The 13,325-nt window shown below is 48.0% G+C and overlaps 1 protein-coding gene across 1 annotated transcript in view; it reads right to left on the reverse strand.

The window, feature by feature from the left end:
- LOC132396509 (otogelin-like protein) overlaps window positions 1-13,325 on the reverse strand; it is a 350,978-nt gene that overhangs the window by 289,652 nt on the left and 48,001 nt on the right. The window contains exons 8-10 of the mRNA XM_059974091.1: window positions 13,200-13,294; window positions 13,001-13,095; window positions 4,658-4,758 (exon numbers count right to left, since the gene is read on the reverse strand). Of these exons, the coding sequence (XP_059830074.1) occupies window positions 4,658-4,758; window positions 13,001-13,095; window positions 13,200-13,294 (291 nt within the window). The remainder of the gene's footprint in view (window positions 1-4,657; window positions 4,759-13,000; window positions 13,096-13,199; window positions 13,295-13,325) is intronic.

Genomic DNA, 13,325 nt, shown 5'->3' on the forward strand with positions numbered 1-13,325 from the left:
AGGGGGATTGTAGAGAGGTGCTTGCCCAGGGGGATTGGAGAGAAGAGCTTGCCCAGTGGGATTGGAGAGAGCAGCTTGCCCTGGGGGATTGGAGAGAGGAGCTTGCCCAGGGGGACTGGAGAGAGGAGCTTGCCCAGGGGGATTGGAGAGAGAAGCTTGCCCAGGGGGATTGGAGAGAGGAGCTTGCCCAGGGGGATTGGAGAGAGGAGCTTGCCCAGAGGGATTGGAGAGAGGAGCTTGCCCAGGGGGATTGGAGAGAGATGCTTGTCCAGGCGGATTGGAGAGCGGAGCTTGCCCAGGGGGATTGGAGAGAGGAGCTTGCCTAGGGGGATTGTAGAGAGGTGCTTGCCCAGGGGGATTGGAGTGAAGAGCTTGCCCAGTGGGATTGGAGAGAGCAGCTTGCCCCGGGGGATTGGAGAGAGGAGCTTGCCCAGAGGGATAGGAGAGAGGAGCTTGCCCAGGGGGATTGGAGAGAGAAGCTTGCCCAGGGGGATTGGAGAGAGAAGCTTGCCCAGAGGGATTGGAGAGAGGAGCTTGCCCAGGGGGATTGGAGGGAGGAGCTTGCCCAGGGAGATTGGAGAGTGGAGTTTGCCCAAGGGGATTGGAGAGAGGAGCTTGCCCAGAGGGATTGGAGAGAAGCTTGCCCAGAGGGATTCGAGAGAGAAGCTTGTCCAGGGGGATTGGAGAGAGAAGCTTGCCCAGGGGGATTGGAGAGAGGCGCTTGCCCAGGGGGATTGGAGAGAGAAGCTTGCCCAGCGGGTTGGAGAGAGGAGCTTGCCCAGGGGGATTGGAGAGAGAAGCTTGCCCAGGGGGATTGGAGAGAGGAGCTTGCACAGGGGGATTGGAGAGAGGAGCTTGCCCAAGGGGATTGTAGAGAGGAGTTTGCCCAGGGGGAATGGAGAGAGGAGCTTGCCCAGGGAAATTGGAGACAGGAGCTTGACCAAGGGGATTGGACAGAGGAGCTTGTCCAGGGGGATTGGAGAGAGGAGCTTGCCCTGGGGGATTGGAGAGAGAAGCTTGCCCAGAGGGATTGGAGAGAGGAGCTTGCCCAGAGGGATTGGAGAGAGGAACTTGCCCAGAGGGATTGGAGAGAGGAACTTGCCCAGGTGGATTGGAGAGAGTAGCTTGCCCAGGGGGATTGGAGAGAGAAGTTTGCCCAGGGGGATTGGAGAGAGGTGCTTGCCCAAGGGGATTGGAGAGAGAAGCTTCCCCAGGGGGATTGGAGAGAAAAGCTTGCTCTGGGGGATTGGAGAGAGGAGCTTGCCCAAGGGGATTGGAGAGAGAAGCTTACCCAGGGGGATTGGAGAAAGGAACTTGCCCAGGGGGATTGGAGAGTGGAGCTTGCACAGGGGGATTGGAGAGAGAAGCTTGCCCAGAGGGATTGGAGAGAGGATGTTGCACAGAGGGATTGGAGAGAGGAGCTTGCCCTGGGGGATTGGAGAGAGAAGCTTGCCCAGAGGGATTGGAGAGAGGAGCTTGCCCAGAGGGATTGGAGAGAGGAGCTTGCCCAGAGGGATTGAATCTTGCCCAGGGGGAATGGAGAGAGAAGCTTGCCCAGGGGGATTGGAGAGAGAGGCTTCCCCAGGGGGATTGGGGAGATGAGCTTGCCCAGGGGGATTGGAGAGAGAAGCTTGCCAAGGGGGATTGGACAGAGAAGCTTCCCCAGGGGGATTGGAGAGAGGAGCTTGCCCAGGGGTATTGGAGAGAGGAGCTTGCCCAGGGGGATTGGATAGAGATGCTTGTCCAGGCGGATTGGAGAGAGGAGCTTGCCCAGGGGGATTGGAGAGAGAAGCTTGCCCTGGGGGATTGGAGAGCGGAGCTTGCCCAGGGGGATTGGAGAGAGGAGCTTGCCTAGGGGGATTGTAGAGAGGTGCTTGCCCAGGGGGATTGGAGAGAAGAGCTTGCCCAGTGGGATTGGAGAGAGCAGCTTGCCCCGGGGGATTGGAGAGAGGAGCTTGCCCAGGGGGACTGGAGAGAGGAGCTTGCCCAGGGGGATTGGAGAGAGAAGCTTGCCCAGGGGGATTGGAGAGAGCAGCTTGCCCAGGGGGATTGGAGAGAGGAGCTTGCCCAGAGGGATTGGAGAGAGGAACTTGCCCAGAGGGATTGGAGAGAGGAACTTGCCCAGGTGGATTGGAGAGAGGAGCTTGCCCAGGGGGATTGGAGAGAGAAGTTTGCCCAGGGGGATTGGAGAGAGAAGCTTGCCTTGGGGGATTGGAGAGAGGAGCTTGCCCAGGGGGATTGGAGAGAGAAGCTTGCCCAGGGGGATTGGAGAGAGGAGCTTGCCCAGGGGATTGGAGAGAGGAACTTGCCCAGTGGGATTGGAGAGTGGAGCTTGCACAGGGGGATTGGAGAGAGAAGGTTGCCCAGGGGTATTGGAGAGAGGAGCTTGCGCAGAGGGATTGGAGAGAGGAACTTGCCAAGGTAGATTGGAGAGAGGAGCTTGCCCAGGGGATTGAAGCTTGCGCAGGGGGATTGGAGAGAGAAGCTCGCCCAGGGGGATTGGAGAGAGAAGCTTGCCCAGGGGGATTGGAGAGAGGAGCTTGCCCGGGTGGATTGAAGAGAGAAGCTTGCCCAGGGGGATTGGAGAGAGGATGTTGCACAGAGGGATTGGAGAGAGGAGCTTGCCCAGGGGGATTGGAGAGAGGAGCTTGCCCAGGGGGATTGGAGAGTGTAGCTTGCCCTGGGGGATTGGAGAGAGAAGCTTGCCCAGGGTGATTGGAGAGAGGAGCTTGCCCAAGGGGATTGGAGAGAGAAGCTTGCCCAGGGGAATTGGAGAGAGAAGCTTGCCCAGGGGGATTGGAGGGAGGAGCTTGCCCAGTGGGATTGGAGAGAGGAGCTTGCCCAGGGGGATTGGACAGAGCAGCTTGCCCAGGGGGATTGGAGAGAGGAGCTTGCCCAGAGGGATTGGAGAGAGGAGCTTGCCCAGAGGGATTGGAGAGAGGAGCTTGCCCAGGGGGATTAGAGAGAGAAGCTTGCCCAGGGGGATTGGAGAGAGAAGCTTGCCCAGTGGGATTGGAGAGAGAAGCTTGCCCAGGGGGATTGGAGAGAGGAGCTTGCCCAGAGGGATTGGAGAGAGGAGCTTGCCCAGAGGGATTGGAGAGAGGAGCTTGCCCAGGGGGATTAGAGAGAGAAGCTTGCCCAGGGGGATTGGAGAGAGAAGCTTGCCCAGTGGGATTGGAGAGAGAAGCTTGCCCAGGGGGATTGGAGAGAGAAGCTTGCCCAGGGTGATTGGAGAGAGGAGCTTGCCCAGGGGGATTGGAGAGAGATGCTTGCCCAGGGTGATTGGAGAGAGGAGCTTGCCCAGGGGGATTGGAGAGAGAAGCTTGCCTTGGGGGATTGGAGAGTGTAGCTTGCCCTGGGGGATTGGAGAGAGAAGCTTGCCCAGGGTGATTGGAGAGAGGAGCTTGCCCAGGGGGATTGGAGAGAGAAGCTTGCCCAGGTGGATTGGAGGAGGATGCTGGTGAGGATGACAGCCGAGCAGAGATGGCTGAAGTTTCTGGGAATAGTTCACAGGATCGATATGTCCCACAGAGGAAGAAGCTCTAGAATGGTAGGGGTAGGCAACCATGACTGACAAGGGAGAGGATGTATAAGGTAGCAAAAGTGAGTGGGAAGTCGGATGATTGGGATTCAACATTAGGCAATTTAAAAAGTTATGAAATGGTAAAAGATGAAATATGAGGGCAAATTAGACAATAATATATATAAGATACCAAAAGTTTTTTCAATTACATAAAGAGTAAAAGGTAGGTGAGAGTTGATATTGGACCAGTGGAAAATGATGCAGGTTATGTAATAATAGGGGGCAAAGAAATGGCAGATGAACTTAATGGCTACTTTGCATGCGTCTTCTCCGTGTATATTTGGGAACAGAAGTGAGTGCCACTGCTATTACAAAGGAAAAATTGCTAGGCAAACTCAAAGGTCTTAAGGTGGATAAGTCACCTGGACCAGATGGAGTACATCCCAGTCCTGAGAGAGGTGACTGACGAGATGCACTGGTCATGGTCTTTCAAGACAACATGAAGATTGCAAATGTCACTCTACCCTTTAAGAAGTGAGGAAGGCAAAAGAAAGGAAATTATAGGCCAGTTAGCCCATCCTCAGTGGTTGGGGAAGTGTTGGAGTCTATTTTTAAGGATGAGGTTTTGAGGTACTTGGAGACTAATGATGAAGTAAGTCAAAGTCAGGGTGGTTTCTGTGAAGGGAAATCTTGCCTGACAAATCTGTAAGAGTTCTTTGAGGAAGTAACAAGCAGGGTGGACAAAGGAGAGGCCGTGGATGCCATTTACTTGGATTTTCAGAAGGTGTTTGATAAGGTGCCACCCATTAACAAGATGAAATCCTACGGCCTTACAGGAAAGATACTGGCATGGATAGAGATGACATGATGAAGGGTCTTGGCCCAAAATATTGTCTGTTTATTTCCCTCAGTGGCTGCTGCCTGGCCTGCTGAGTTCTTCCAGCATTTTGTGCATCCCCTAACAAATTCAATGTTCTCTTTATCTTAAGCATTTGCTGTGCAAAATACATTCTCATCATTTTTCATTCATTCTCAGGGAGTGATTTTTAATTTATGTCCTTGCTACTGACTCGTTTGCTTGTGGAGAATGTTTCTGAAAGGACTTCCCTACTGAATGGACGACGTCGCAGTTACCTGGCAAACAGTGCTTCGTTTCTGCTGTTACGTGGCTTTCAATCCCACCTGTAGCACATTGTCTCAGCAACATTAAAAGTGACGAACAGATTTCATTACCCCTACAACAAATCAAAAATATTAATACAGGCAGACCTGTTGAAACCAGAACTAGCTGTATCTGCTAACCACATTATTATACTTTATTATCTTTGTTCTGCATTGATTTACCATTTGTGAATAGCTAATTATTTTATTACAACACCAGAGAGGAAGAATGATGCCATTTTAGCAGCTAATGTTTCAGCATGTAATTCTGGTCACTAGTTGCCTGTTAATCCCTACTCACGTTATGGACTCTACAGACCCATTTAATCCACTCACACTATCTCCGGACACTGCCTCATGTTCAGATTATCCTGGTTTAAACAGCGTTCTGTCCATTTGATCTTCTGTGGGAGGATATTGTTCAAATATTCCTTTAAAGTTGGTGAAGCAAAATTCCAGAATATTTACATAGCCTTGTACTTAGCTTCATAAATATCACCTTCATGTACACCACTGCTCCAGGGTCCCCAATCAAGTTTCTTAGACTTTATAAATATTCCAAGTCTATATGCTTTGCAGAATAATTTTCATTTAATATCTCTCTTACTGCCCTCTTCCCTTCTATTTCTGACCACTTCTCTTGCATCTTTCATCTGAATAAAAAACTTCATTGCACAAGGGTGTATATGACAATAAACCCACCTTCCCTATCCATTTAAACTCATCCTCCCTATCCATTGACAATAAAACCAGATCATTTTCTCTCTTCCCCTTTTACCAACACGTCTTCACCCTCTCTTTTCTCTCTCCATATTTCTCCATTCCTTTCTGTGGAAGGTGGTTCATTTTGGTAGGTCAAATATGATGGCAGAATATAGTATTAATGGTAAGACTCCCAGCAGTGTGGAGGATCAGAGGGATCTTGGGGTCCGAGTCCATAAAACAATCAAATCTGCTATGCAGGTTGACTCTGTGGTTACGTTCTATGGTGTATTGGCCTTCATCAAGCATGGGACTGAGCTTAAGAGCCGAGAGGTAATGTTGCAGCTTTATAGGACCCTGGTCAGACCCCACTTGGAGTACTGTGCTCAGTTCTGCTTGCCTCACTACAGGAAGGATGTGGAAACCATAGAAAGGGTGCAGAGGAGATTTACAAGGATGTTGCCTGGATTGGGGAGCATAGCTTATGAGAATAGGTTGAATGAACTTGGTATTTTCTCCTTGGAGCGACGGAGGATGAGGGGTGACCTGATAGAGGTGTATCAGATGATGAGAGGCATTGATCATGTGGATAGTCAGAGGCTTTTTCCCAGGGCTGAAATAGCTAGCACGAGAGGGCACAGGTTTAAGGTGCTTGGAAGTAGGTACAGAGGAGATGTCAGGGGTAAATTTTTTTTTTTTTTACGCAGAGTAAGTGGAATGGGCTGCTGGCAACGGTGGAGGAGGTGGATATGAAAAGGTCTTTTAAGAGATTCCTGGACAGGTACATGGAGCTTAGAAAAATAGAGGGCTATGGGTAACCCTAGGTAATTTCTAAAGTAAGGACAGCTTTGTGGGCCGAAGGGTCTGTACTGTGCTGTAGGTTTTCTGTGTTTCTATCCATTACTGCTTCTCATTTTCTTGTGCCTCTCAATCCTTCTTTTGCTTTTTCCATGTTCCCTTCCTTCCATTTTCAGCTCACTCCACTTCTCCGCCTTTCCCATTCTTTCTCATTTCCCTCATGTGAGTGAAGGCCAACAGGCTCACTGGTTTCACCAAATCAATTGCCCAAAGCAAGCTGTGGCATCATACTCTATATCTCATTAAGGCCTACTGTGGAGAAAGAGACTCAATTGACAGCAGATGCTGGAAGATGGAGCAATGAACCGCTGGAGGGACGAGACAGTGTCTGTGGAGGGACGAGACAGTGTCTGTGGAGGGAAATGGATAGTGGAAGTATTGTGTCAAGACTGAAATATAGAGGGGTGATAGCCAATAAAAAGGGGTGAGGAGAAGGGTCTGGGGCAAGAGCTGGCAAGAGTAGGTAGATCAGGTGACAAGTAGATGCGGAAGAGTAGAAACATTGATAAAGTCTGAGAATGACAGGAGAAGGCAACAGAGGGCTGCAGGTGGTCAAATCTGATAGGAAAGGAAGATGGAGTATGGAACCAAATAAGGGAGATGGGAACAGTGGAAGTGGGGGGGGGGACCCAGAGGGAGGAGTCGATTGGTGATCTGGGCAGAATGGGTGGAGAAGGGGAAAGAAACGAGATGATAAGGGGCAGTGGGAAGGGTGTATGCTGACCTGTTACTTGTGACTGTAGCATAAAATTTCATTCTGTTATTGCTTTACCCTCACACTAGCTCCATATTCTTGTTTTCAAACGATCTGTAATGATTGGCTTAGAGTTTCATTGTATCTCAGCACAATGTATTGGAATAATACACCTATTCCAATTGCCACCCTGTCTACTGGAGCAAAAAGGGCGAATGTCCAGGGCAGGAGGTGTCTCCGCTTTGCTAAAGCAGCGCCCCTGGTGAGGAGGCTGGATTCCGAGATGGGTTGAGCTGTGTCTATGACTCTCAGCAGCTTCCGGAGGTCGCAGGCAGAGCACTTGTCATACCAAGCTGTGGTACATCAGCATAAATAAATTGATGAGGGTCATGTCCTATGGCAACCCTTCCACCATTGGTCAAGGTATCGAGTACGAGCGTTCTGAATAATGTAACATCGTAGTCCCACATGTTGGTTTGATGCCCTTGTGAGTACAGTGAGTAGTACTGATTACCACTCGGCAGGAAAGATGTGATTAAGCCAGGGAGACGGAAAATATTTACAAAACTTTGCCTTGACTAGAGAGAAGGCTTCGGTGATCAGAAGAGATTGAATAGGCTGGATCTCTTTTGTCTGCAGCAAAGAAGGCTGAGAATTGACATGACTGAGGTCTAGAAAATGATCAGAGATAATAAGACAGTAGATAATTATCCTAGAGTAGATAACTCTTGTTCTCAATCTTATTTATTTATTGTCATCATTAAGCACCCCTTATCCAAAATTCCGAAATCTGAAAACCTCCGAAATCCCGGATTGAGTACGGACATGACATTACAAATGGAAAATTGTGAAAGGCACTGGGTAGGTTCCCAGGCCATGAGTTCCCTGGAGTCTCAGACAGTTCTGAGAAGCGACCTCACACATGTAATGAATAGAAGTTAATGCAAAATAGAAAAACACCTCATAAAGTGAAAATCTCAATCGTGTATTGCAAGTGTGGATTTGTCAGCATCGGAGTGAACGTATGCTGCTAAACGGTATGCTGATCATGAAACAAGCAAAGATCTATCAGGGCAAACTGAAAATTGAAGGTAATTGTGAATATTCAGCAAGCTGGTTGCAGAAGTTTAAGAAAAGGCATGGTGTTAAATGTTTAAAGATCTGTGGTGATAAAGTGTCTGCTGACCATGAAGCAGCAGCAGAGAAATTCACTGAGTTTCCCAAGAAATTCCGACGGCTGCACAGTAGATATGTGTGATGAACAAGTGTAAGGCATCGGCTGCCACCTGGTAGCACATTAATTCAGAGTCCGAAATGCTGGCGATGTCAAACGGCCATTGACTGTCCTCTTGGGTGGCCAAGAGAGTGATAACGTACCTTTCTGATGGTTCAATGCATACATCATTGATTTTTGTATAAAGTTATTAGAATATTATCTAAAACTACCTTCAGGGTAAATGTGAAAGCTATGTATGCAATGCAAATGGATTTTGTGTTTAGACTTGGGTCCCATCTCAAACTATTTCATTGTATGGATGAAAGATTTCTATCCAGCTCAAAGTATTTTGGATGAAGGGTATTCAACCTGTACTCTTTTCTCTCTTTTTGTTTTTGCACAATTTGTTATCTTTTGAACATTGGTTGTTTGTCTGTCATTGTTTGTGTGTAGTTTTCCATTGATTCTATTGTGTTTCTTTGTATGTAGTGTGAATGCCTTCAGGAAAATGAATCTCGGTATTGTATATGATGACACATAGGTACTTTAATAATAAGGTTACATTGAACTTTGATAACTAGTGTCTGGACAGGGCGTGTGGAATGAGCTGCAAGAAGAGTTAGTGGAGGTAGGGACAGGAACAATAATTTGAAGGTTACTTGAATGAGCAGGGTGCAGAGAAATATGAAATTAACACGAGCAAGTGGGGTTAGTGTAGACAGGTGTGATGGCCAGCAAGATGCAGTGGGCTGAAGGTCCTGTTTCTATGTCCTACACCTGCAGAGAATCTCTGAGATTCTGGGTTCTTGCTTTTATATTCTTTCAGCATCTGTTGTGAGAGGGAGAGAACGTAGGAGCAAGAATGTAAGGCTGAGACTTTCTTAGGCATCGGTCAGATGACGTAAGGAATATTGTGAGGGGTTTGGGGCCCCTTATCTAAGAAAAGATGTGCTGGCATTGGAGAGGGTCCAGAGAATCATTCTGGGAATGAAAGGGCTAATGTATGAAGAGCGTTTGATGGCCTTGGGTCTCTAGTTACTGGGGTTTAGAAAAATGATGGCGGTGGTCTTTGAGATGCTTTGAGAGGTTGGTCATGACTAGACTGAACTCTTGCCTCAGTAAGGACCTGGACCCATTGCAATTTGCCTATCACCACAAAAGGTCAACAGCAGTCGCAATCTCAATGGTTTTCCACACAGCTTTAGACCACCTGGACAACACAAATATCTACGTCAGGATGCTGTTCATCAACTATAGCTCAGCATTTAATACCATCATTCCCACAATCCTGATTGAGATGTTGCAGAACCTGGGCCTCTGTAACTCCCTCTGCAATTGGATCCTGGACTTCCTAACCAGAAGACCACAGTCTGTGCAGATTGGTGAATACATCTCCTCCTCGCTGATGATCAACACTGATGCACCTCAGGGGTGTGTGCTTAGCCCACTGCTCTATTCTCTCTCTATACACATGACTGTGTGGCTAGGCATAGATCAGATACCATCTATAAATTTACTGATTATACTGCCATTGTTGGTAGAATCTCAGGTGGTGACAAGACGGCGTACAGGAGTGAGATACGCCAACTAGTGGAGTGGTGCCACAGCAACAACCTGGCACTCAGCGTCAGTAAGACGAAAGAGCTGATTGTGGACTTCAGGAAGGGTAAGACAAAGGAACCCATACCAATCCTCAGAGAGATGAGAAGTGGAGAGAGTGAGCAGCTTTAAGTTCCTGGGTGTCAAGATCTCTGAAGATCTAACCTGGCCCCAACATTTAAATGTAGTTATAAAGAAGGCAAGATAACGGCTATACTTCACTAGGAGTTTGAAGAGATTTGGTATGTCGACAAATACACTCTAAAACTTCTATAGATGTACCGTGGAAAGCATTCTGACAGGCTGCATCACTGTCTGGTATGGAGGGGCTACTGCACAGGACCGAAAGAAGCTACAGAAGGTTGTAAATCTAGTCGGCTCCGTCTTGGGTACTAGCCTGCAAGGTACCCAGGACATCTTTAGGGAGCGATGTCTCAGAAAGGCAGTGTCCATTATTAAGGACCTCCAGTACCCAGAGCATGCCCTTTTTCTCACTGTTACAGAGGTAGGAGGTACAGAAGCCTGAAGGCACACACTCAGCAATTCAGGAACAGCTTCTTCCCCTCTGCCATCCGATTCCTAAATGGACATTAAATCTTCAGACATTACCTCACTTCTTTTAATATTCAGTATTTCTGTTTTTGCACATTTTTTAAATCTATCAATATACATAATTGATTTCATTGTTTATGTATTTATTATTATTATTATTATTATTATTATATTGCTTCTCTGCTAGATTATGTATTGCATTGAACTGCTGCTGCTAAGTTAACAAATTTCACGTCACATGCCGGTGATAATAAACCTGATTCTGATTCACTATCAGATATTGAAAGATCTAGTTAGAGTGGATGTGGAGAGGATGTTTCCTATAGTGGGGGAGTCTAAGACCAGAGGACACAGATAGAGTGGATGTGGAGAGGATGTTTCCTATAGTGGGGGAGTCTAAGACCAGAGGACACAGATAGAGTGGATGTGGAGAGGATGTTTCCTATAGTGGGGGAGTCTAGGACCAGAGGACACAGATAGAGTGGATGTGGAGAGGATGTTTCCTGTAGTGGGGGAGTCTAGGACCAGAGGACACAGATAGAGTGGATGTGGAGAGGATGTTTCCTATAGAGGGTGAGTCTAGGACGAGAGGACACAGATAGAGTGGATGTGGAGAGGATGTTTCCTGTAGTGGGGGAGTCTAGGACCGGAGGACACAAATAGAGTGGATGTGAAGAGGATGTTTCCTATAGTGGGGGAGTCTAGGGCTAGAGGACACAGATAGAGTAGATGTAGAGAGGATGTTTCCTATAGTGGGGGAGTCTAGGACCAAAGGACACAGATAGAGTGGATGTGAAGAGGATGTTTCCTATAGTGGGGGAGTCTAGGACCGGAGGACACAGATAGAGTGGATGTGGAGAGGATGTTTCCTATAGTGGGGGAGTCTAGGACCAGAGGACACAGATAGAGTGGATGTGGAGGGGGAGTCTAGGACCAGAGGACACAGATAGAGTGGATGTGAAGAGGATGTTTCCTATAGTGGGGGAATCTAGGGCTAGAGGACACAGATAGAGTAGATGTGGAGAGGATGTTTCCTATAGTGGGGGAGTCTAGGACCAGAGGACACAGATAGAGTGGATGTGAAGAGGATGTTTCCTATAGTGGGGGAGTCTAGGACCAGAGGACACAGATAGAGTGGATGTGGAGAGGATGTTTCCTATAGTGGGGGAGTCTAGGACCAGAGGACACAGATAGAGTGGATGTGGAGAGGATGTTTCCTATAGTGGGGGAGTCTAGGACCGGACGACACAGATAGAATGGATGTGGAGAGGATGTTTCCTATAGTGGGGGAATCTAGGGCTAGAGGACACAGATAGAGTAGATGTGGAGAGGATGTTTCCTATAGTGGGGGAGTCTAGGACCAGAGGACACAGATAGAGTGGATGTGAAGAGGATGTTTCCTATAGTGGCGAAGTCTAGGACCAGAGGACACAGATAGAGTGGATGTGGAGAGGATGTTTCCTATAGTGGGGGAGACTAGGACCAGAGGACACAGATAGAGTGGATGTGGAGAGGATGTTTCCTATAGAGGGTGAGTCTAGGACCAGAGGACACAGATAGAGTGGATGTGGAGGGGGAGTCTAGGACCAGAGGACACAGATAGAATGGATGTGGAGAGGATGTTTCCTATAGTGGGGGAGTCTAGGACCAGAGGACACAGATAGAGTGGATTTGGAGAGGATGTTTCCTATAGTGGGGGAGTCTAGGACCAGAGGACACAGATAGAGTGGATGTGGAGGGGGAGTCTAGGACCAGAGGACACAGATAGAATGGATGTGGAGAGGATGTTTCCTATAGTGGGGGAGTCTAGGACCGGATGACACAGATAGAGTGGATGTGGAGAGGATGTTTCCTGTAGTGGGGGAGTCTAGGACCAGACGACACAGATAGAGTGGATGTGGAGAGGATGTCTCCTATAGCGGGGGAGTCTGACCAGAGGACACAGATAGAGTGGATGTGGAGAGGATGTTTCCTATAGTGGGGGAGTCTAGGACCAGAGGACACAGATAGAGTAGATGTGGAGAGGATGTTTCCTATAGTGGGGGAGTCTAGGACCAGAGGATACAGATAGAGTGGATGTGGAGAGGATGTTTCCTATAGTGGGGGAGTCTAGGACCAGAGGACACAGATAGAGTGGATGAGGAGAGGATGTTTCCTACAGTGGGGGAGTCTAGGACCATAGTTAGAGTGGATGTGGAGAGGATGTTTCCTATCGTGGGGAAGTCTAGGACCAGAGGACACAGTTAGAGTGGATATAGAGAGGATGTTTCCTATAGTGAGGGAGTCTAGGACCAGAGGACACAGATAGAGTGGATGTGGAGAGGATGTTTCCTGTAGTGGGAAGGGTTAGGATCAGAGGCACAGCCTCTGAATAGAAGAATGTCCCTTTAGAATGGAGATGAAGAGCAATTTCTTTAGCCAGAGGGTGATGAATCTGTGGAATTCATTGCCACCGACAGCAGTGGAGGCCGAGTTATTGGGTACATTTTAAATGGAGGTCGAGCAGCTCTTGATGAATCAGGGCATCAAAGGTGATGGAGAGAAGACAGGAGAGTGGGGTTGAGGGAAATAATAAATAATGGAATGGCAGAGCAGACTCAATAGACTGAATGGGCTAATTCTGTTCCTATGTCTTATGGTTTTATATTTAAATTTGGGTTCAATTGCCTCTCATGGCCAAAATCCAGGAACTCACCAGCAGGCATCATTCTTACAGGCGCGCTGGAGAATGTTTAATGTTTTCAAAGAACATTGGCCATAATCCCCTTTGTCTAAGCAAGCTACTGAAGCCTGAAATGAAGAAATCAGTCATCAGCTTGACATTTTTGTTTTATGTAAACCAAATGCACAGAAGAAAAGTATTTGTGACTAAAAAAAAGGTTGCATCTCCCCACCTGACACAGCTGATGATCTGCAGCAAACTTGGTAACGCAGGACCTCCCGTTCATTTTTAATTCCCACATGGCTGCAGCCGTCTGGCCCAAAACATCTTCAAGAATGAGACAAAGCACAAGAATATG

This window comes from Hypanus sabinus, chromosome 7, assembly GCF_030144855.1.
Source record: "Hypanus sabinus isolate sHypSab1 chromosome 7, sHypSab1.hap1, whole genome shotgun sequence".
Classification (NCBI taxonomy): Eukaryota; Metazoa; Chordata; class Chondrichthyes; order Myliobatiformes; family Dasyatidae; genus Hypanus; species Hypanus sabinus.